Genomic DNA, 22,464 nt, shown 5'->3' with positions numbered 1-22,464 from the left:
AGAGGTAAATACCTTCCTGAACAACAGACTTTAATGTTAATGTTAGCGTTAATGAGCTCAAATTATCTTAACAAAATGTGCATTTATAATTAGTTATGAATTGGCAGTTAAAAGAAAACATCTTTAGAATAGCTTGACATCTTTTTGGTACCAAAAAGGCCAGGTGATGACAGACTCGCAATGCATTTTGGTACTTTCACCGTTTTAGTGACCAGGCTTGTTCACTACATATTACAGTGCATTGTGGGAAATATGTAGTGCCCTCAAAATATTTCCACAATATCATTTTACGATTTGGACACTAACAAAAAATGTCTGACGTATGTATTTAGTGCCCTAAAACACAGATAGTGATCCATTCCGGCCACAGCCTGTGATTCTGACCACCAAAGGAGAGACTGTTCTCACTGTGTGTGTGTGTGTGTGTGTGTGTGTGTGTGTGTGTGTGTGTAGGTGTGTGTGTGTGTGTGTGTATGTGTGTGTATACCGGAGCCGCAGAAACAAAACCCAGTCATCCAATCAGAATAAAACGTCATATGTTGAATACCACGATGCAAACTTTTGCATTATGACTTTATTTTGTTATTAACACACTGAAATTAGAAAATGTTTTATAAAAAATGTGCAATGTTGTGTATCAGTTGGAACACATTTTTTTCTTAGTGGATGAAGTCAGAATGAATTTCCCTGTTTCATTCTGAAGGATAACTAAACTATTTTTTTTATTTTTTATTTGTTTTGTGTATTTTTGCAAATGTTTTTCAAAATACTATCCATATGGCAAATAAATTATTTTTTGCTATTTGTTTTATGTGAAATCCCCCAGAAAAAAAAATGACTATCAAAAAAGCATTTGCAAATTACCAGCTATATTTGTCAAGAAGCATTATGTCAAATTTTGCCGTGTTTTGTCGTGCATAACGAATAATTTTCAAAAATGTCATTTTGAGAAAATTACTGTAAAAGTATATATTTTTGATTTTTTTTTTTTCCTTTGTTTTGTGTAGTGCACGAAACTACAGCAGCTGCAGAAGCAAAACATTATAATTTCTCAAAATTGGCCAATCCAGAGAAAATCGACACCTGTGCTCGCCTGAGGGTTAACCGCTCCAACTGGCAACCGAGATTTCCTAGAAAAGGAATGTGTGTGTGTGTGTGTGTGTGTGTGTGTACCTCTCGGCCAGCCCTCTCTTGGTCAGGCCAGATATAGTGATGGGGTCAAAAGGCTCCTCGGTGCCTGAGATGGTGATACCCAGCGGGCCTCCGTACCGCTTCAGCTCCACCGTGTAGATGATGCTGCCCGACGTCTCCTGCTCATCTGATACACACACACACACACACACACGCACGCACACACGCACACACACACACACACACACACACACACACACACACACATACAGATTACTCTAACGTTTCAGCTCCACTGTGTAGACGATACTGCCTAACGTCTCCTGTTCATTTGAAATATACATAGAAACACACACACACACACACACACACACACCAACCTGCTGTTTTCCACTGGTCATTTTGAGTGTGGAGACAAAATTGGGGGAACTGATTCTTCAACAACTCACACACACACACACACACACAAATACAAATTATTCTTTCAGCTCTTCTCCCTTAGGTCTTCTTGTTCATCGTCAAAACACACACACACACACACACACACACGCGTTATTCAAGGAAGTAGGTCATGAGTTAAACTCGTCTGGAGAAAAGGCCAATGAGGAGGAGACAGTTTCCATGGTAACCAAGGAGAAGACCGTCGAGTCATCATGTAGCATGAACACACAATCGCTGCACATCTCACTCCCTGTGTGTGTGTGTGTGTGTGTGTGTGTGCCTGGGTGATGTGCATGTGATTGCACAGTCCGATTCATCATCTAGCATGATTATACAACTCCTCCCTGTGTGTTTGTACATGTGTGCAGATGTGTGAGTTGTATGTGCGCATGTGTGTGTGTGAGTGTGTGTGTGTGTGTGCGTGTTGCCTTATGATTTTTGATGTAATGATATTAATATTTCCCATGTCAAGTGAACACCTCCCAGCCACCACCTCAAATCTCGACATCTGCAATGCGTATCAGTTTCTATGTGTGTGTGTGTGTGTGTGTGTGTGTGTGTGTGTGTGATGCATGTGTGTCCTTTTTGCCATACTGACTGCATCATTTCCCACATCTAGCTAACATGACAACATGCCAATTGCTGGTGGCTTTTGCTGCGTTCATGTCTTATCAGAAGAACTGGAAGAACCGGATGACATCTCACCACAGGAACCTGGAACCTTTCATGTATTTTATTTTTTTGGAACAAGCTCAATTGGATCTGCAGCAGATATCACTGATAGTATAAGTGGGAATTTAACTGATCATTTTCATTTTATTACCTTTGGCTGCTGACATCGGTGGATTTGTTGACACACGTCTGCAATTCGTGATGCCAAGTGGAAGATATCAGATCCGACAAAACACTCCCACATGTCCTACTTTTAATGACCACTAGGGGGCCGATGTGAATGTTTTTTTTCCCAGTACAGTACCTTGAGTTAATACATCTGTAGCATGAACGGCCCCGGTGGGAATTGAACCCGTAACCATGGCAGCAACATGTATAGTCCAAGTTTAGTAACACAATGCTAAGTAAAAACAGCGGTGACACACAGTCTGAGGAGAAACTGTGAAACTGTGATGCTGACCAATACTGAAAATGCCTCTCTTTGTCTAAGTTCCATGGGGGCAAAGCGAGAGAATCGTATTCCCCTTCTTGGAGTCTTGATCTATTTAAAAGACACACGTACGATCCCCTTTTCAGCTTTCTTTTAGTGGCGGATGATAATGAGTAACAGCAGACATTCCTCTACAGCAGCCATTTTTTAATTCCCCGCGCAGTGTCACTGGCTCCAGAGTTGTGGATTTGCTGCCCCCTTGTGGATAAATGGTTTATAACCTCAGACGTCATATTTATCCGCCCTCATCATTATCCCTTATGACCTCCCCCCCCGTTCCCTCCGATGCTGGTTACCTTACTGTCTCAAGAACCAAGAAAAGAGCGTTCTCTTACCAATCTCTGGAACCAACTCCCTCTTACATTTAGCTAATTCTGAAGAAAACTTCAAATCCAAAGTCAAAACTTGCTTACTCTCACTGTCAGACGACCAACCCTAGCATCCAACCAGTCGTCTAGGGCGGTTCGATTCCAGAAATTTTGGAATCGACTCTGATTCCGATTCCAAGTATTGGGAACTGATGGAGTCGCCAGATAGGAATTCGGCTCTAGGATTCACTTGTACATGCAGATTTTCTGTACCGTGTGGAATCGACTCCACAGCTTTGGAGTCGGTTCTCGATTCCCAAATGCCTGGAATCGAAGAATCGATTCTTTCTGGAATCGACTCCCAGCCCTACGACACAGATTATAAAATCCAAGAACTCCAAGTCGATACTTGTGTCCTTGTGGAGAACGTTCTTCCCAAGTTGTCTTGGGGAGAACGATCTTCTCATGAAAGCGCACAGAGACGCTTCCTTACAGTTTGGGATGGACTGTGTGCTTCAGGTTGGGCGTGATTAACGAAGACACACAGCTGTTAATTGTCCCAGCTGTTAACCTTTGATTTGGAATCATGCTTCGGTGGTTATATATTACGTAAAATGCGTCATGGAGGACACAAGAACGCACAAGAACGCATATTGATAATCAGCCGGTCTCTTCTCCTACCTTAGCTTAGACAGTATTAACATACACTCACCGAGCACTTTATTAGGAACACCTGTACACCTGCTTATTCATGCAATTATCCATTGCAGCAGTGCAATGCATAAGATCATGCAGATACAGGTCAGCAGCTTCAGTTCATGTTCACATCAAACATCAGAATGGGGAAAAAATGTGATCTCAGTGACTTTGACCGTGGCATGGCTGTTGGTGCCAGAAGGGCTGGTTTGAATATTTCTGAAACTGCTGATCTCCTGGGATTTTCACGCACAACAGTTTCCAGAGTTTACACAGAATGGTGTGAAAAACAAAAAACATCCAGTCATAAAAAAATCAGCAGTGAGGTTCTGTGGATGGAAACGCTTTGTTGATGAGAGAGGTCAGAGGTCAGAGGAGAATGGCCAGACTGGTTGGAACTGACAGAAAGGCTTCAGTAACTCAGATAACCTCTTTACAACTGTGGTGAGCAAAAAAGCATCCCAGAATGCAACACGTCCAACCTGGAGGAGGATGGCGCTTTGGTAGCCAGTTGACACGGAGCTGAAAGCTGATACCTACCCAGTATTAGTAAGGTGTTCCTCGTAAAGTGCTCAGTGAGTGTAGAGCACAGTGCTGCCTCCTGGTTGCTGCATGTCTACTCACTCTCTACTGTCTGTGTGAGTGTGTACGTGGCTGAATATGTCTACCTGAGTGTGTGGTTCCTGTGTGTGTGTGTGTGTGTGTGTGGGTCTGTCTTTCCTCTCTCTCAGACTCCGGTGCAGTGTTTCTCCCTGGCAGTGGATGCGGGTTCAGCTCTAGCTCCTACGGTCGTTACCCGCTGGCCAAAGTCCCATCTGTGGTGCTGTTTCTACCTGGCTGAGAACCCGAGCGCTGCCCTTGTTTCTGTGGACATCGGCGCCAACGGGGGCCTCACCTCTCATCGTGTTTCCCCTTGCCTCATCTGTTTTTCTTATGTCGTTGTCATTGTCCATGTTGTTGTCCAGTTCCACTGTTTGTCCCGGCACCGGCTGCACACTCAGCCGTCCCGGCGGGGGATCCGTCTTTGACTCAACCTCTACCAGGGTTTCATACGCAAGTGATTTCACACACAAGGGGCGGATGTAACGAGTCTGATGCATGTGTTCCTTTTGCCATACTGGCTGCTTCATTTCCCACATCTAGTTAACGTGACACATGCCGTTTGCTGGAGGCTTTTGCTCCACTCGACCGGCTGCTTTGGCAGGTAAACAACCATCACTTGAAGGTCCTAGCTGTCTGGTGAAATCGTGTAAACCCAGACATTGTGGCCCTGCACTGTGTCCTGTGTGTGTACGCTGTCATCCTTCCCACTCCCACAGCAAACTCATCAGTGAACTCTGGTCTTCCAAAAGATGGCGCCATTGCACCGCGCTGCATCTCCAAGGTAACTTAGAAAGTGATTGATCGCTCAGATTTTAAACAATTTCTGGCCCTTTGTAAAGGACAGCAGGTAACTCCAGTCCTTGTTTGACGAAACAATAACAACATTACAGACTGGATCCTCTGTGTTTATGCTGAATGATGGACTTCTGCTAATTTTGTCTGATGCATTTGTTCCTTTTGCCATATTGACTGCTTCATTTCCCACATCTAGTTAACGTGACACATGCCATTTGCTGGAGGCTTTTGCTGCCTTGATGTCCTATCAGGAGAACTGCAAGAACTGGATCTGGCCTTGTGAGAGTCTCTCTTACTTAGGAGAGGTAGACTGCTATGTCTTGATAAAACTAGCTGTTGTGAGTCTTGTGCTTTGTTCAGCTTCCTTAAGTTTGTGTTACATCATTCTGTTCAGTGGTTGATTGTTGATCAGTTAGATCTAGGTAGGCTCATTCTCTGTAAAGTCCTTTGAGACAAGTTTTGCTATATAAATAAATGAACTTGAACTTTCAGTTTGAACAAGTGCAACTCCGAAATCTGGTCGGAAGAATTTTGGTGTTACACTTGAAAGGTTTAATAACATAAAGAAAGCAACTCACTTAAACACAATTCATGTGCTAGAAGTGATTTTCAGACTGTTCCTCCATACAATGGCAGTGAATGGAGAGAGAAAAACACACAATTCTCCATTCTCCTCTTTTATCATGGAGGAAGATACAACCAGAGTTTCACAGCACTTTAATGCACAAAGGCCCCACATTTGTAACTGAATATATCATAGAAACATGTTTGTGGCTAAAAATGTTTGGTTAGAGAAATTTCTTCAATATTGGCATGAATCCTACTATTGAAGTTGTTGAAAACATACTGTTTATTATATATACTGCACAAATTTAACAATTTAAGTTTTTCTGCACATTTTCTCTCTACTCAAGTGTTAAAACTGTCGGCAGCATCCATAACCCCTCGATTGCTCATATTCTGTTTTAGTGCTTTTCTGTTTTTATGGTTTTGTTATATTTTACTTTTCTTTTTGCTTCTTAGTGTTTTGTTATCACCTACTTTGTATTCTATTGCGTGTTTATATTCAAGTTTTCTTTTTCTCTGCTGGATCATATTACTTTTGTTGCTGCAACAACCTAACCTAACAACCCATCCTCACAGGGATCAATACAGTTTCATCATATCTTCTCTTAAAGGAGAATGAGAACCATTTTTCTCAGCCTGGGCATGAGTCTGAGTTGAAGACAACATCGCCACCCAGTGGTCAAACACAGTAAGTGCATCTTTCTGGAAACTGTTGCCACCTGTTTACGTAATGAACCAACATACACACATACCTAGACACACACACACACACACACACACACACACACATACCTGAGTTGTCCTCGTCTTTGCGTATCTTTAGTTTGACCAGTTCTTCACACTGCTGGAGGATTTGCTCTGCATCGTCTTTGGAGCAGTTCTCCAGTCTGATGTTGTCTATGGCCAACAGCTTATCACCAGGCTCCAGGGTTCCCGTTCTGCAGGAGAGAGAGAGAGAGAGAGAGAGAGAGAGAGAGAGGAGAGAGAGAGAGAGAGAGAGAGAGGGAGAGGGAGAGAGAGAGAGAGAGAGAGAGACAGGGAGAGGGAGAGAGAGAATGTAATCTATTTCACTTGTTTCTGCTCCGTATAACTAAAAGAAAAGTATAGAATAGACAAGAATAGAGCTCTGCAAAACCTGTGAGTCAGACAAGAGCAAAATTAAACAAATCAGAGCATCAGAGCATGAGAAAGCACAATAAAATAGCATAGAACAAAACAGAATATAATATCATAGAATAGAATAGAATAGAATAGAATAGAATAGAATAGAATAGAATAGAATAGAATACAATAGAATAGAGTCCAGGATACCTGTGCGCCATGCTGGCCTTCTTGATGTCAGAGATGATGAGAGGCTCTCCTGGTTTCTTACTGGCTGTGGAGGGAGATGACATCACCATAAACAATAACAATATCTACAACAACGACAACAACTACAACAGTAACACCTACAACAATATTATTACGTCCTTATTACATAACAATATTATTATTATCAATAATATCATTAATAACAACAACAATTACAAAACAACCAAAGCGGCAATAACATAATATCACCAAAAACAGCAACAGCTCCAACAAGTACAACAGTAACCATAGCAACAACATCAACAGTATCAACAACTATGAAACGAAGAGTTTGATCCGTTCTGACAGTGTGGAAGGTGGGAGGGTAAACATTTAATAAATATACAGAGACCGCTGTGTTTATCCTGTCAATAGAATATTGTATTGTGTTGAAAAACTGCAGTCACACTAAAAAAAAAATCGCCTTTATACAGACATTAATGAAGACCAGAAGCCCTAGAGTGTTTTGTATGCAATGGAAATAAAGTGATCCTCTATTAAAGACTTTTTTTGTCGGGCGCAACCCTATTTTTTTTTTTCAATACTAGTCAATATTTAACAAAGTTGATGCATTTTGTAATTTGTCCTGCCCTCTCTCCCCTTTCAAAACGCCTCCTGCTCAGACACAAGGAGCCACCAGACAAATGCTGCGACATCTTTTCCTCTTTGGCTGTGAGTCGATCCACTCGACCGGCTGCTTTGGCAGGTAAACAACCATCACTGGAAGGTCCTGGCTGTCTGGTGAAATCGTGTAAACCCAGACACTGTGGCCCTGCACTGTGTCCTGTGTGTATCATCCTTCTCACTCCCACAGCAAACTCATCAGTGAACTCTCTGGTCTTCCAAAAGATGGCGCCATTGCACCGCGCTGCATCTCCTACGACAGCCACAGAGCAGCCGGACAGACATTCACAGCTCTGACTCCAAAAACTAAAAATTAAACTGTCTGCTCTTGATAATGATGTACATGTTTTTTTTTTTTACCCTTTACTTATCCAGGGAGAGTGGACTGAGCATGCCTGCTCTTTTCCAGCACCGTTCTGTTTCACACTCACACAGTTAAAGGAATAGTTCACCCAAAAATTAAAATTCTGTCATCATCTCCTCCCCCCTCATGCCAGTTGAAACACAGGTGAAGTTTGTCCATATAACACACAGGGAGGCTGCAGCACAACTCCATAGCAGCCTTCTCCAAAACAACTGAAGTCAGTGGGGACCAGTTCTTCAGAGTTCCAAAAAGACCTACAGTATATTTACACCATCATTTAGTGCAAATCTTAACTACAGCTGATTGATTTGCAACAAATAATGGTGTATAGGTCTTTCTATTCACAGTGTGATTGTTTGGCTGTTTTTGTTTTGGAACTCTAAAGAACAGGTCCCCATTGACTTCAGTTGTTTTGGAGAAGGCTGCTACCAAGTTGTGCTGGCAGCCTCCCTGTGTGTTATATGGACTAACACATTTCACCTGTGTTTCATTTGGCATGAGGGTGAGGAGATGATGACAGAATTTTCATTTTTGGGTGAACTATTCCTTTAAACCCCTTCACAACTGGGAGCTCCCCAGTACAACCACTGTCTTGTACTGCTGGTGTCTTGCCAAGCCACTTCAATGACAGTTGTTGAAGGAGGGAGAATTACTGTTCCTCGTTCACTTTCCTCACAGAGATTTTTCCAGTCAGTCTATGGTCTTCGAACCCTCAACCCTCAGGCTACTGCCATGCCCTAAACTGTGGTGTGATTCAGGCTTTCATTCAGTTTGACTCATTCAAACAAACAGCCAGCTTCACCCGTCAACCCCCCCCCACCCCACCCCCACCCCACCCCCCCGAGACATGTCCCCACCTGATCTGGGGATTTGAATCAGCGATGTTAAAATCACAAGCTCACTTATCAATCCTTATCCTTATTGATGCATTCTGTTGTTTTCACTCCAAAATAAATAGAGTTGCCAGCTGGAACCGAAAATGGTTCTTCGGAGTGATGCCATAAAGTAACAATTCCTAGTTCTTCTATGGCAAGCATATATGGTTAAAAGGTTCTTTAAAGGTTCTTTGTGGAGCAGAAATGGTTCTTCTATGGCATCACTCCATTTACGGCTGCAGTTCCCACCTTTATTTCTCTGTGTGTGTCTTAAACAGTGATTGATCGCTCAGATTTTAAACAATTTCTGGTCCTTTGTAAAGGACAGCAGGTAACTTCAGAAACAATAACAACATTACAGACTGGATCCTCTGTGTTTATGCTGAATGATGGACTTCTGCAAAAAATTTTTCCCCCCAAAATGTCAAGATAGCATTTTGTAAATGAACTGGTACAATTAAGGTTTTATACTTTAGAATAATTATACATGCAGTGCAGGTTTGGTTGAGGCTGAGATTAGCAGCAACAGGATGAAACATAAACTGAAGAGGGGAAGGAGAGAGAGAGAGAGAGACAGACTGTAGTGTGTGTGTATATGTGAGAGAGAGTATGAACTTGTATAAGAATGCACGTGTGGCCTAGTATCTGTGTACTTTATAATTATTATAAACTTTAAACTTTATAGCTGAGTTTTCCCAGGGTACAGTTACCCTGTGGCACACATCCTGAGACGTGTGTGTGTGTGTGTGTGTGTGTGTGTGTGTGTGGAAGCGCAGGGTGGTCTAGTGAGATATAAACATTATGCCACGAGAAAGCAGCCCACCGAAGCAAAGAATAGATCATATGAACAATGTTTATAATAGTGTGTTTGTGTGTGTGTTTGTGTGTGTGTGTGTGTGTGTGTGTGTGTGTGTGTGTGTGTGTGTGTGTGGTCCTACCACTGATAGTGAGCCCCAGCTCCACTCCTCTCTTCTTGGGCAGTTTGACATGGAAAGTACCGCTGCTAGGCACCACTGACTCTGTGACACACACACACACACACACACACACACACACACACACACACACACACACACACACACACACACACACACACACACAGATAAATACAAGCCATTAACATAAAAGAAACAAATAGGTCTTTTCATGCCCATTTGTAATTAGCTGCTGCTGTTATCAGCTCAGACTGGCTCTTCTCCTCTTCTTCTCTTCTTCTCTTCTTCTCTTCTTCTCTTCTTCTCTTCTTCAGGCCAAACAGAGACTTAAAGGATAAGGCCGGTGTTTTTTAATGCATTGCTTACCGTCAACAAATCCTATGAAAATAAAATAACAAAATCAACAATGCGTTTGCTCGACTCCCGTTACTTTCTGACTTCCCACGTACCGTTTTTAGCCGTAAAAAATACAGCTCACAAAGACATAGTTTACAAATTTAAAAATCGCTAACTGTTACCACAAAACGTCAGGCTGTTGTAGTTATTACCAAATCGAATTCAAATGGGAACAACACTAAACAAACTAAACCCCCCCCCCAAAAAAAAGCTCTTTATCTGCTTCTATGCACTCTATGCTCTGCCTCATAGCACCTATGTCCTGTTGGACCAGATCTTAGCTTTATGGCACTTACTCTCGTTGTTCTCTCCTGACTAGAACCTTGCTTGTGTTGTATTAAAATCTCATGGGTACGTCCCTTCGGATAAAAGCGTCTGCCAAATGGGAAATTGTAAATTGTATGATGCAGAATTTTGGGTGCGTTTTTTTATGTGCAATCATGCATTACAGGGTGATTTGGGATTTTGTTAAGGAGCTGACATGGCAGTTTTTTTAAGTTTGAAGTTTAAGTTTTACAGAATAGAGAGACTACAGATCAGGACATGGAATTTATTCCTTGAAAAAAAACAAACATCAGCCAGTGTTTTGGTGTTGATGCTTCAAATGTCCGGCCTGCAGCACACCATGACGCCGTACAAAAGCTGCATCCAGTGTGTTTGGGCCTCAAGTCTACAATTAAACTGAAGCTGGAGCGCTGTTCACTGACTCATGCTGTTTTTCAGTGGAGTTTAGCTGAGTGTCTAATTCAGGTTATAACACCTAAAGCAGAAATATGCATAACGACCTGATGAACAGTGATAGTTAGGGTTAGGGTTATTTGAGCTCAAAAAGAAACTGAGGATTAGACTGGGATCTCTCTACAGAAACAGATCATGCTTTACTCTTGAAAACAGGAAGGCAATTGTACAATCAACTCTTATATCAGTTTTACGGTGATATACTTTATATGCATGCAGCCCCTACTACTCTGAAATCACTAGATACATTCTACCATAGTGCCTTACGGTTTATAACTGGGGATAGTTTCAGAACCCACCACTGTTTACTTTATCTGAAATCAGGATGGCCTTCTCTTAGTGTTAGAAGGGAACATCACTGTCTCCTCTTTGTTTACAATGCATTACTAAATAATTTACCTTCATATCTTACATCTCTTTTAAAGCTCAAATCTCTCTCTTATAAGACACGTGCACAGGAATATTTGACTCTTGAAACTCCCTTCATTAACACTGAACTTGGGAAATTAGCTTTTAGTTTTTATGCACCAGACAAGTGGAACAGGCTGAAACTAAAACAGATGGTTTCACTCAATCGTTTTAAGCTTTTATTGAAGGACATGGTAACAGTGGAGTGTTCCTGTTTCTATTGATCTGCAAAGATGCTTTGTGTTATATGTATGACTTTATGTATTTTCTATATATTGTGTTGTTATATTGTGTTGGTTTTTTTTCTCTGTGATGCTTTATTGTTATTGTATTGTATCAGGGCGTCATTGTAAAAGAGGGCACCCATTCTCAATTGACCACCCTGAATAAATAAAGGTAAATAAAATAAAAAAAAAATAAAATAGTAAAACTGTTGTGTTGGTTGCTGTGACTTCCATCTTATCCACCGGTCTACTGTACAAAACCTTTATTACATTGCCTTTTGTCTGTGCAGATACACAGACTCAAGGACAAGTTTAATGTTCAAGGCAAGTCGGCTTAGGCAGGAAAGCCTTGGGATCAGATTTAATCCTTTGTTCACACGGCGAACACTTAATTAAAACACACTGTATTATTAGCGGTGCTTCCATGTATGCATGTAATGTGCTATAAGCTATCTTTGGTAACGCTAAGCTGTAAGCCAAGTAGCGGGAGATGAAGGCAGCTGATCAACATGAGATCACATTCAAATAAACTGATAATTATATATTTATTGCCATGGGACTGGAAAGAAGCAGCATGTTAAAGGGGCATTAAGTGATCAATGACTTTAATCCCCTGTATTGGTGACCATAGAGTCACAGCATTGGCAGTTTACGATGGGCTGTAGTTGATATGCAGTTCTGCGCAAAAATCAGAGACCAACCTTTTGTTTATTTAATTTCCAGTCATTTGGCCATTCAGTACAGATTATTTATTTGGTGTCAAACAATAACACGGGAAACATATATTTAACAGAAAATTACACAAAAGCCTCCAACACTAATTATAATGTCTAATCTATCAGTATTTAATTTGTCCACTCTTTACTTTTGTGTGTCCTACTGCCACTTTAACTCTCCTCCAATCTTAAAACCAACAGAAGTTGTTCTCCAAAATGTCTGACATTCTGTTAGGACACTTTCCCTTCAAAAGCGACACTAACATTCACACAAAAACACCTCAGCTGCCTCGCACATTTCTATCTTGTGCATCTAAAATAGCTGAAGGCAATATTTCTGATGAGATTAGATAAAAGATAATACTCTTGCATAAGGAAGGTGAAGGTCAAAGGAAAATAAGTGGAAGAAACAGGAGTTTCCAAAACTAGAGTTAAAAAAGGTATTGCAAGACAGAGAGAAAATATGACTCCTAACAGCCGTGCAACAGCAGTGAAACTCTGAGCTTCAGACAGACTGAACTCCAAGCTTTAATCTTTGAGAGAGAGGAAAAAATCAAGCTCCACTCCTGCTTCAGATCTGAAAAAGATCTGAAAAAACCTCCCAGAAAGAATGGAAGCTGTAATAAAGGAAAAGGGTGGTGGACACACAAAATACTGAAAAATGTATATTTAGTTATGGAGGTTTTTGTGTTGAATATATGTTTCCTGCATTGTTTTTCTGACACTGAAAAATAAATAACTTGCACTTAAACTAAAGGGTCTCTGGTCTCTGACTCTGATTTTGCACAGTACTGTAAATAATAAAGTCACATTACAATAGAGAATAGAGTAGGATAGTAAGTTAGCTAATTAGAGCAGAGATTCAACAGAAACGTCTAGTCAAGAGGAAATATATCACGATGTGTTGATATGAAAGCCAGAAATCTCAGCACCTGGTGAAGTAAACTGTGAATCATATTCATCAACAACACTATCAGCAGATATATTATGGTAATTTTATGCTACAGTGCAAAAAATCTCCATCTTAACAAGTCATTTAGTCTGTTATAGTAATTTTCTTAAAACAAATGAAAAAATCTGCCAGTTCTTTGCAGTGTGTGTGGCAGTAAAAATCGTACTCATTGTTTACCGACCTGCTACATCGAACTCTATCTCCAGCGTGACCTTATTGGTTAGCGCCGCGTCTCGGAGAAGCTGATTGGCCTCCTCCAGCGTTCCGTCTTCTGTGGGGATTCCGTTGATTGACAGGAGGCGGTCCCCCACCTGCAGCAGGCCACACCTACAGGAAGAGTTACCATGGAGACGTCAGAAGCAGCAGCTAGTAACCGTGAACGTAACATAGACAGAGGGCGACAAACGTCTACGCAACTTTTCCAATTGACCATTTGTAAAATAATGATTGACATGGCGATCCACCAATCTGTGCTTAGCATCCGTCTACTTCCTCCGACATGTTGCTCCTACAATTCCGACAGAGCCTCAGAAGTACAAAAGTACAGCTTTTGTTGCAGCAAAACACGGTAAAAATTTGTTTTTGGGGAACCACTGAGTCGGATTGTATTGTCTACGGTAGCGTCCATCTTCAAACTTTGTCAGACTTAGCAACAGTAACTAAGGGGGGCGGGAGTTAACAGAAATATTGCAAATGGTCAATTGTTGTTGTTCTAATAGTTTTAATGCTTTGAGGCCTGAACTCCAAACTTAGACTACTGTGTCCACATTCTGTCCACATAAACTTACTGTATGGGCAAAGTGAAATGTTTTGCTGGATGAAATGTCTTCTCTGAATAGACTGTGTGGGGTTTTTGTCCTACAGCAGAGGCTCACTGGAGTTCTTCAGCACCTCTTAAGCACCTTAGGGTTCCTCACTAGAAACAATATCGTTAAAGGGTTCTATGGGGAAACCCCGATATGTTAGAGGTTTGTGAAAGTGCCGTCAGGTTTCATGAAGCCTTTATGAAGGGTTCATCAAGGAACCTTCTGGGGTTTGTGGAATATTGTGGCCTACGGTGCATCATGTGTCATCATATTTGTATGTATGTAGAAGATGAAGAAGTATGTGTGTTTGACAGTGTCATCAGGTGGCTCGCCTGTGAAACACTTAATATAACAAAGAGCCGGTTCTAACAAGGAATGCTAAACAAAAGTAATTATGAAGTTATTGAACCCTTCCTGGAGCAGTAGCGCCAGAGATGCTGCTTTGTCTAGGAAGTGTTTGGCCTAATTTATTAGAGTGATTACCTCTTTAGAGAACTGCATGTAGGCTTGTATTGTCTTTCTCTCCATACATGAATACATCTCTGATATAGACAGAAAACTGTTGATGTGCTTATACGATAATAATAATAATTATTGTTCATAATTATTCAGCAAAGAACCTAGGAAGAGCATCATAGACCTAGAAATGCTTCCACATCTGAATGTCCACTAAAGGTTCGTCACAGCAGAGTCAGAGTACGGCTTCCAAAAACATCCTGGGACTAACATCAGTTTTGTCCTGTTAGATATGCCTGTACATTATGTACAGTATGCATGTACAGTGGATATCATGTCAAATCGTCTAGTTTTTATTGCCTGAAATAAAAACCTGTTAAAGTCTTTTCCCACTTTCATTTGAACATAGCAACCGATAAAACCAAAATCCCCATTTCTGACTGAAAACTGAAAAAGTAAAACACATTTGTTGCCTAAGTGGATACAACCTTCAATTACTACCTAGTACCTAGCTACCTTTTGCTTTCATAACAGCAGTTAAGTCTGTTTGCATGTGGATATTTATTGTGATGTTGACAGACACAAACAGACTGAGCTTCAAACTGCCTGCTTGCGTTGCAGCTAATGTTATTTTCCGGCGGCCCTCCTCGGAGCGGGCAGCTTTACAGAAAGATTTCTGTCTCCAAAACATTCACCACATCAACAGCCCTATAACACCCGACTCTGCAGAACGACTGCTGGAATGAAAGTGAAGCACATTAGCGCAGACTATTAAAGTTATGAATCATCTACAGACCTTTGCTTGGGAGAAATAGCTGCGTTTCTGAGGAGAGAATCATTCCTCTTTTTGAAATATTGGGCCATGAATTTAAGCAACATTTTTCAAAACAAAAATGGATCTACACTACCAGTCAAATGGTTGGACACACCTGACTGAATGTACTATGTTTTTCATTCTATTAAAGCCATTTTGATCTAAAGGCTTATGCTTAAATGTAAATGTAAATATAAATAGTGAAGTTGATGCCTATGAATACATTTCTTTCCAAAGCTTTTTGCCTTTCCATCAAGGCAAAAGGCGGCTACTTTAAAGGTCCATATTCTCCACTTAGTGTTTTATTTTCTGTCTTGAGGTCCATTCAAAGCTGTGTGTGTGGTGTCATGCACCAAAAACACTCTCAATCCATTTTCACACGTTCATTTTCCAGCATCTCTCTGAGCCTTACCAAGAACAGGCTGTTTCTGTCGCCGTCTCTTTAAGGCTCATTAATATTAACGACCCCTCTGTTCCGATTGGCTAACCGTTTCAAGAGTGAAACGTGAGACGCTGTGGCCTGGCAGCTACAGGTAGGGAAAACTCTCCGGTAATAAACAATGACAACCGCTCAACCGCTTTGAAAAAAACACTTTGTTAGTCTATTATTTCTTACAAAAATGATAATGAGCGAACCTTTGTGACGCCACAAAGTTACGGAAGTCCAAACGGCTCGTTTAGAGGCTCGCTTTTCTAATATGGATTGTGTGGATTTACTTGGTGACCATGCGTTTTGATACTTTCACCATGTTTAGATAGACCATCCAACTCCTTTATCATCACAGAGGCAAGGGGAGTCCTGTTTTACACCATATGGGACCTTTAAAGAATCTAAAATATAAGATAGTTTTGATTTGTTTAGCACCTTTTTGGTCGCTGCATAATTCCATTTCATAGTTTTGATGTCTTTACTGTTATTCTAAAAAATAAAGGGAAACGTGGTGTGTCCAGACTTTTGACTGGTAGTGTATAGTATTTTGGAAACAAACCCCTTCATGTATAAATGGCACTCTCTCCACACACACACACATCACAGAAATATTCAGCTCCATAGAGATTGAATGAGAAAAAGTGGACAATGTGAATGAATCGACACCCAGGAGGATTTTCTGAGGATATGATCACTGTCCTACAAAGACACTAGCTACTTTTTTGTGTGTGGTCTAAGGGGTCAAAGGTCATGACCGGGGTTAAGGTTTGATAGATAAAACTGAAATTAGAGCCATAAATGCTACGAAATGATAAATTACATGAAAAATGCTTTTGACAAGGCAGGAGAAAATGAAGATGAAGAAGTTTTGTTTATCACTCTCGCTCCGTCTTTAACTGCCCTCTGGATTTGCAGGGCAGGATGGATTTACACACACACACACACACACACATACACACACACACACACACACACACACACACACACACACACGCACACACACACACACAGTTGATGTATCCCCTATTAAGCTGTGAGTGTCTGACCTGTATTAATATGCAGTCAGACATCATCAATATGATCTACTGAGGATTAGCCGGCCTGCCAAGACTCACTCTCTCTCTCTCTCTCTCTCTCTCTCACACATACTCCCTCCTTTTCCTTTCTCTCTTTTAGCAATTAGCTGTTTCTAGCTCTCTTTCTTCCCCCTTTCACTCTCGTTTCTATTCTCCCTCTTCCTCAGTCTCTCATTTCCCTCTCTCTCCCTCTCTTTTACTTTCTCACCGTTTCTCTCCGTCTCTCTCTCTCTCTCTCTCTCTCTCTATCTCTCTTTTGCCCTTTCTCACACTCTTCCCCCCTCAGTCTTTCTCTCAAACTCTCTTTTACCCCCTCTTTTACCTTTTCTTTCCTCTCCCTATTTGTCTTTCTTCCTCCCATCCTCTCTCCCTCTTTTTCTTTCTCCCTCACTTTCTCTCTGTTTTCTCTCTCTTCCTCATTCTTCTTCCAGCTCTCTCCTAGTCTGTGTTTTCCCCTCTCACCCTATTCCTTTCTGTCCCCCCTCAGTTTCTATCTCTTTTAACCTCTCTCTCTCTCTCTGTCTCTCCTCCCCCCTCTCTCCATCTCTCCCTCTCCCTTTTTCTCTCTCTCTCTCCCTCTCTCTCTCTCCAGTCATCCGGATGCTAATAGACTAAGCACTGCAGCGTGAAAGAGCTATTTGAGTGAAAGAGAGGAAGAGATAAACTGTGTTATTCAGAGAAAACTAAGGACTGTAAATATTGTCTGAGTGTTGCAATTCCCTCCAACAAAAACGCTTCATGACCCTCAAACCAAAACAAACCAAACCGAATGTGAAAATGCCCTTTAAAATGTCAAAATCAACAGGTTTTAATGGGATAATTAACCCATTTTTTTCTCAATTACTTCAGCAATTAGTTATCTACTGTAGTACAGATGTAGCAGCTGTTTTATGGCATTTATTTACTGCACTTCATTTTCCTTTTGCTCTCTTTTCAGCCGTCAGTTACAACAGGATGTCTGCAAGTCTGAATGAAACTGCAGCCAAATCAGAATGTAAGTTTGTGACTTGGGATTTTTCACTAGAAAAACAGTTAACTGCAACATTTTGAAGATCTGTAAAAAAGAACTTTAGATGGAAAATATATATTTAACATTATTCAAGGACTTATTGCCAGCAGCACTAATGCAGGACTGATGCAGGATAAATACAGAGGAAAACTTCTTCGTTGGTTTCCACTGAACAAGACTTCAGGTTTTACAGACTGTTAGTTGTGGGTAAGTGTAATGCAGGGCGGTGTGAAGGGTTTATTTAGATTCAGCCTGTCAGGCGGAGAGGAAGCTACTTATTGATTCCTCCAGCGTGGGTGAGGGGAAGCTAGCTAATTAGCGTTGTTAGTGTGGGCGCTAATGGAGAGGGGAGAGTGGCCTCGGGTGCAGAAACACACCCAGCACTTAGAGAAGCTGTTAATACCACGAGAACATCAATCAGCACACACGCACACACACACACACACACACACACACACCCAGACACAATTGAGAATGCACACAGACACTTAATGAAGTTGTAAACACACGTATGAATAAAAGTGTAACAAAACACACACAGAGGATTGAGAATGCACACACCCATACACACAAAAGAAAATGCACACACACAAACACACACACACACATTAACAAAGATGTAAATGTGAAACCACACACACGCACTCACACATGCACATGAACACTTAGACACCTTCATACACCCACACACAACAATTAGCAGTGCCATTACAATTTACACTTGCCCATTTGGCAGACGCTTTTATCCAAAACAACGTACACATGAGATTTTAATACAACACAAGCAAGGTTCTAGTCAGGAGAGAACAACGAGAGTAAGTGCCATAAAGCTAAGTTCTTGTCCAACAGGACATAGGTGCTACGAGACAGTGCATAGAGGCAATGCATAGTGTGCATAGTGTGCATAGAGGCAGATAAAGAGTTTTTTTTTTTGGTTACACAGTCCATCAGGTGAGAAGGTGTTCACTAAAGAGCTGGGTCTTTAACCTTTTCTTAAAGATTGAGAGGGACTCTGCGGATCGAATGGAGTTTGGTAACTCGTTCCACCACCGAGGAACCACAGAAGAAGAGTCTGGATAGAGACTTAGGGCCTTGTTGTGGTGGCTGCACCAGGCGCCATTCCTTGGCAGAGCGTAGTGAGCGGGAGGGAGCGTAGACCTGAATGAAGGAGTTCAGGTCGGTCGGAGCCGTTTTGGTTGCTGCTTTGTAGGCGAGCATCAAGGACTTGAACTTGATGCAGGCGGCGACTGGGAGCCAGTGGAGGGATATGAACAGCGGAGTGACATGTGCTGTTTAGGGGTCGGTTGAAGACCAGATGTGCCGCCACGTTCTGGATCATCTGCAGAGGTTTGAGCGTACAGGCCGGGAGCCCTGCCAGTAAGGAGTTGCAGTAGTCAAGGCGTGATATTACAAGAGCCCGTACTAGGAGTTGTGCTGCATGCTCAGACAGGTAGGGTCTGATCTTCCTGATATTGTACAGGGCAAATCGACATGACCGAGCAACAGAAGCCACATGCTCCTTGAAGGTTAGTTGGTCATCGATCATGACACCCAAGTTTCTGGCAGACTTTGTGGGCATGAGCTGAGTTGATTCAAGCTGGATACTGATCTGTACAGAGGGACTGGCTGGGATGACAAGGAGCTCAGTCTTTGACAAGTTAAGCTGAAGGTGGCGTTCCTTCATCCATGCCGACATATCGGCGAGGCATGCCGATATCCGTGCTGAGACTGTGGGGTTGTCTGGCGGGAACGACAGGAGGAGCTGGGTATCGTCAGCATATGAATGGTATGAGAAGCCATGTGAGTGGATGATTGCACCAAGTGAGGTGGTGTGTATTGAAAAGAGAAGGGGTCCAAGCACTGACCCTTGAGGTTCCCCTGTGGACAAGCAGTGAGATTTAGACCCTTCCCCTCTCCAAGACACTCTTGGAGGGGGGAAGAAGCCAAGCTCAGCGTGTGTGGAGAGGAGGATTTGGTGGTTAACCGTGTCAAAGCCGGCCGATAGGTCAAGCAACATTAGAACAGAGGAGTGACCGGCAGCTCTAGCTGATAGCAGTGTTTCCACTACAGACAAGAGCGCAGTCTCGGTAGAGTGTCTGCGTTTGAAGCCAGACTGGTTAGGATCATGCAGGTTGTTCTCAGAAAGGCATTCAGAGACTTGATTAAAGACTGTGCGTTCAAGTGTCTTGGAAAGGAAGGTGAGGAGTGAAACTGGTAATTTTCAACCTGAGATGGGTTGAGTGTAGGTTTCTTTAACAGCAGGGTAACACAGGCTTGCTTAAAAGCAGTGGGGAACACACCCGCTGTAAGTGAGGAGTTGATGATGTGCGTAACTGCAGGGATAAGTTTGGGCAAAATGGCCTGCAGGAGGTTGGAGGGTATGGGGTCCAATGGACAGGTAGTGGGAAGAGAGTCAAGCAGAAATTTGGAGACTTGCTCCTCGGTGAGATGGGAAAAAGACAGGAGTGAGGTCCTGTTAGCTGGCGGCAGCATACTGAGTTGGTCAGGCTCAGTGAACTGATTACTGATGGTAGAAACCTTGTCAGTAAAGAAGGATGCGAAGACATCAGCAGTGAGCAAAGTTGAGGGTGGAGGTGGTGGAGGGTTGAGGGGTGAATTAAAAGCTGAAAATAATTTCCAAGCATCTTTGGCGCTGCTGATTTTCTCCTGATAATAAGTGGTCTTGGCACTTTTTAGATGGGAGGAGAATGCAGACAGGAGAGTCTGATAGTCACTGAGGTCAGTGGGATCTCTGGATTCTCTCAGCTGCTCTGAGCCCCGCCCGTTGCTCTCTGATGACACTGGTAAGCCATAGACTAGTGGGGGTTTTACGAGCAGGTTTGGATGACAGTGGGCAGAGATTGTTTAGAGAGGCGGCTAGCGAGGAGCAGAGTGTGTCTGTAGCCTCATTGACATGGAGTGAGGAGAACTCATTATGAGGAGGCATGGTAGCCGAGACCTCATTGGAGAGCTGAGCCGGTGTGAGGGACCGGAGGTTTTGTCTCAAGGAGACCATTTGCGGCGGAACGTGAGAATGTTCCGGTAAGGAAACCGTGAATTGAATAAAGAAGTGGTCTGACAGATGTAAGGCGGTGACAGTCAGATTTGCCGTGGAGCAGTTTCGAGTCACAATCAGATCGAGTGTATTGCCCGCTTTGTGTGTGGGAGCGGTGGAGACTTGCTCGAGGTCAAATGAGGACAGAAGTGAAAGGAAGTCAGCCGCTTGGGGTTTGTCAAGATGGATATTCATGTCCCCCATGACAATCAGTGGGGTGCCATCTTCAGGCATGGCTGAGAGTAGCATGTCCAGTTCAGCTACAAAGTGCCCCAGTAGCCCTGGTGGGCGATATATGACAACCACAAATAGTTTGACAGGAGCGGTAACCATGATTGCATGGTATTCAAAGGATGAGTTATTGCTTAGAGGAGAAACTTCCACCTCCACCTCCACGCCCAACGGAACGGGGTGTGTGGGAGAGAAAGTAGAGTCAGCTGAAAGTACCTGAATGTCAGATAGGTTTGCAAGTGTTTGGATATCGAAACTCAGAGAGTGAAACCAGGAAGTGCTCAGCCACAGCAAAGCCTGACAACAGCCTAAGCCCAAATCTAACCCAGAAACAAAGATTCAAAACACTTACTGACCGACTGCTATCTCCTATGTCCTAGATCCGAGCTTGTTCTGCTTTGGAGCTCAGTTCAATCTCTCTTTTATAGACAATGCCAACACCAGTCTCACACACACACACACACACCCACAGAGGCTTAGTAAAGTTGTTAATACAACAAAGTCAGCACATGTAGGCTACATTGACGCTCACACACACACACACACACACACACACACACACACACAACCATTCGTAGAGCAACATAAATCACACGCACACAAATGCATACAGGCAAGAAGTTAATGGAACAACCCTGTCCTTCGTTACAATCAATAACACAGACACACACACACACACACACACACACGTTTATATTACTGTACTTGTGAGGACCTTCATTGACTACATTCATTCCCAAACACCTAACCTTAATCTAATCCTAAATAAGCCAAAAGACATTTGGTAACTGATACGATTCGAATTACAAGAACACACACACACACAGTCACACAGCCTTTCAGTAAATGTGTGTTCTTGTTCACTCCCTCTGCTCCTCTCTCCTCCTCATCTGCTCTCCATTCGTCATGTCTGGCCTCCTCAGCCAGACTGAACCCATTCCATCTGCTATCAGCTTATCATGTCTTCCTAATGGGACCGTGCCCATGCTAAACATGTATGCACTCATGCTAAAAACACCCACTAAACGGCATCTGATCATCTGTTCTCTGCTCCGCCACAGGACAGTGTGTGTGTGTGTGTGTGTGTGTGTGTGTGTGTGTGTGCGTCACCTCTCTGCAGAGCTGTCGGGCTCGATGAAGCGGATGAGCGGGGGGGCGGACAGCGTCTCGGTGGCGAAGATTCCTCCCTGCAGCTGGACGCCGAAGCCGTTGAGCGGGTCGCCTCGCAGCACCACCTCACTGGTCTCCACATGGACCACCTGACCGCCCGGGCCCACCGAGCTGGAGGCCAGGGACACTGAC

General features: G+C 42.7%; 1 protein-coding gene across 1 annotated transcript in view; it reads right to left on the bottom strand.

Annotated features, from left to right (window-relative positions):
• LOC139663080 (glutamate receptor-interacting protein 2-like) overlaps positions 1-22,464 on the bottom strand; it is a gene marked incomplete at its 3' end in the record, with an annotated part of 37,088 nt that overhangs the window by 12,725 nt on the left and 1,899 nt on the right. The window contains exons 4-9 of the mRNA XM_071541614.1: positions 22,273-22,459; positions 13,467-13,612; positions 9,855-9,935; positions 7,015-7,078; positions 6,496-6,641; positions 1,174-1,318 (exon numbers count right to left, since the gene is read on the bottom strand). Coding sequence (XP_071397715.1) covers positions 1,174-1,318; positions 6,496-6,641; positions 7,015-7,078; positions 9,855-9,935; positions 13,467-13,612; positions 22,273-22,459 — 769 coding nt within the window. The remainder of the gene's footprint in view (positions 1-1,173; positions 1,319-6,495; positions 6,642-7,014; positions 7,079-9,854; positions 9,936-13,466; positions 13,613-22,272; positions 22,460-22,464) is intronic.

The sequence above is a fragment of the Centroberyx affinis genome, unplaced genomic scaffold (assembly GCF_046629955.1).
Source record: "Centroberyx affinis isolate AG114_WGS23_722 - 3 ecotype Tasmania unplaced genomic scaffold, CSIRO-AGI_Caff_v1 ptg003912l_1, whole genome shotgun sequence".
Taxonomy (NCBI): Eukaryota; Metazoa; Chordata; class Actinopteri; order Beryciformes; family Berycidae; genus Centroberyx; species Centroberyx affinis.
Note: the sequence above shows the minus strand (reverse complement) of the source record. Positions and strands in the feature narration are given on the sequence as shown.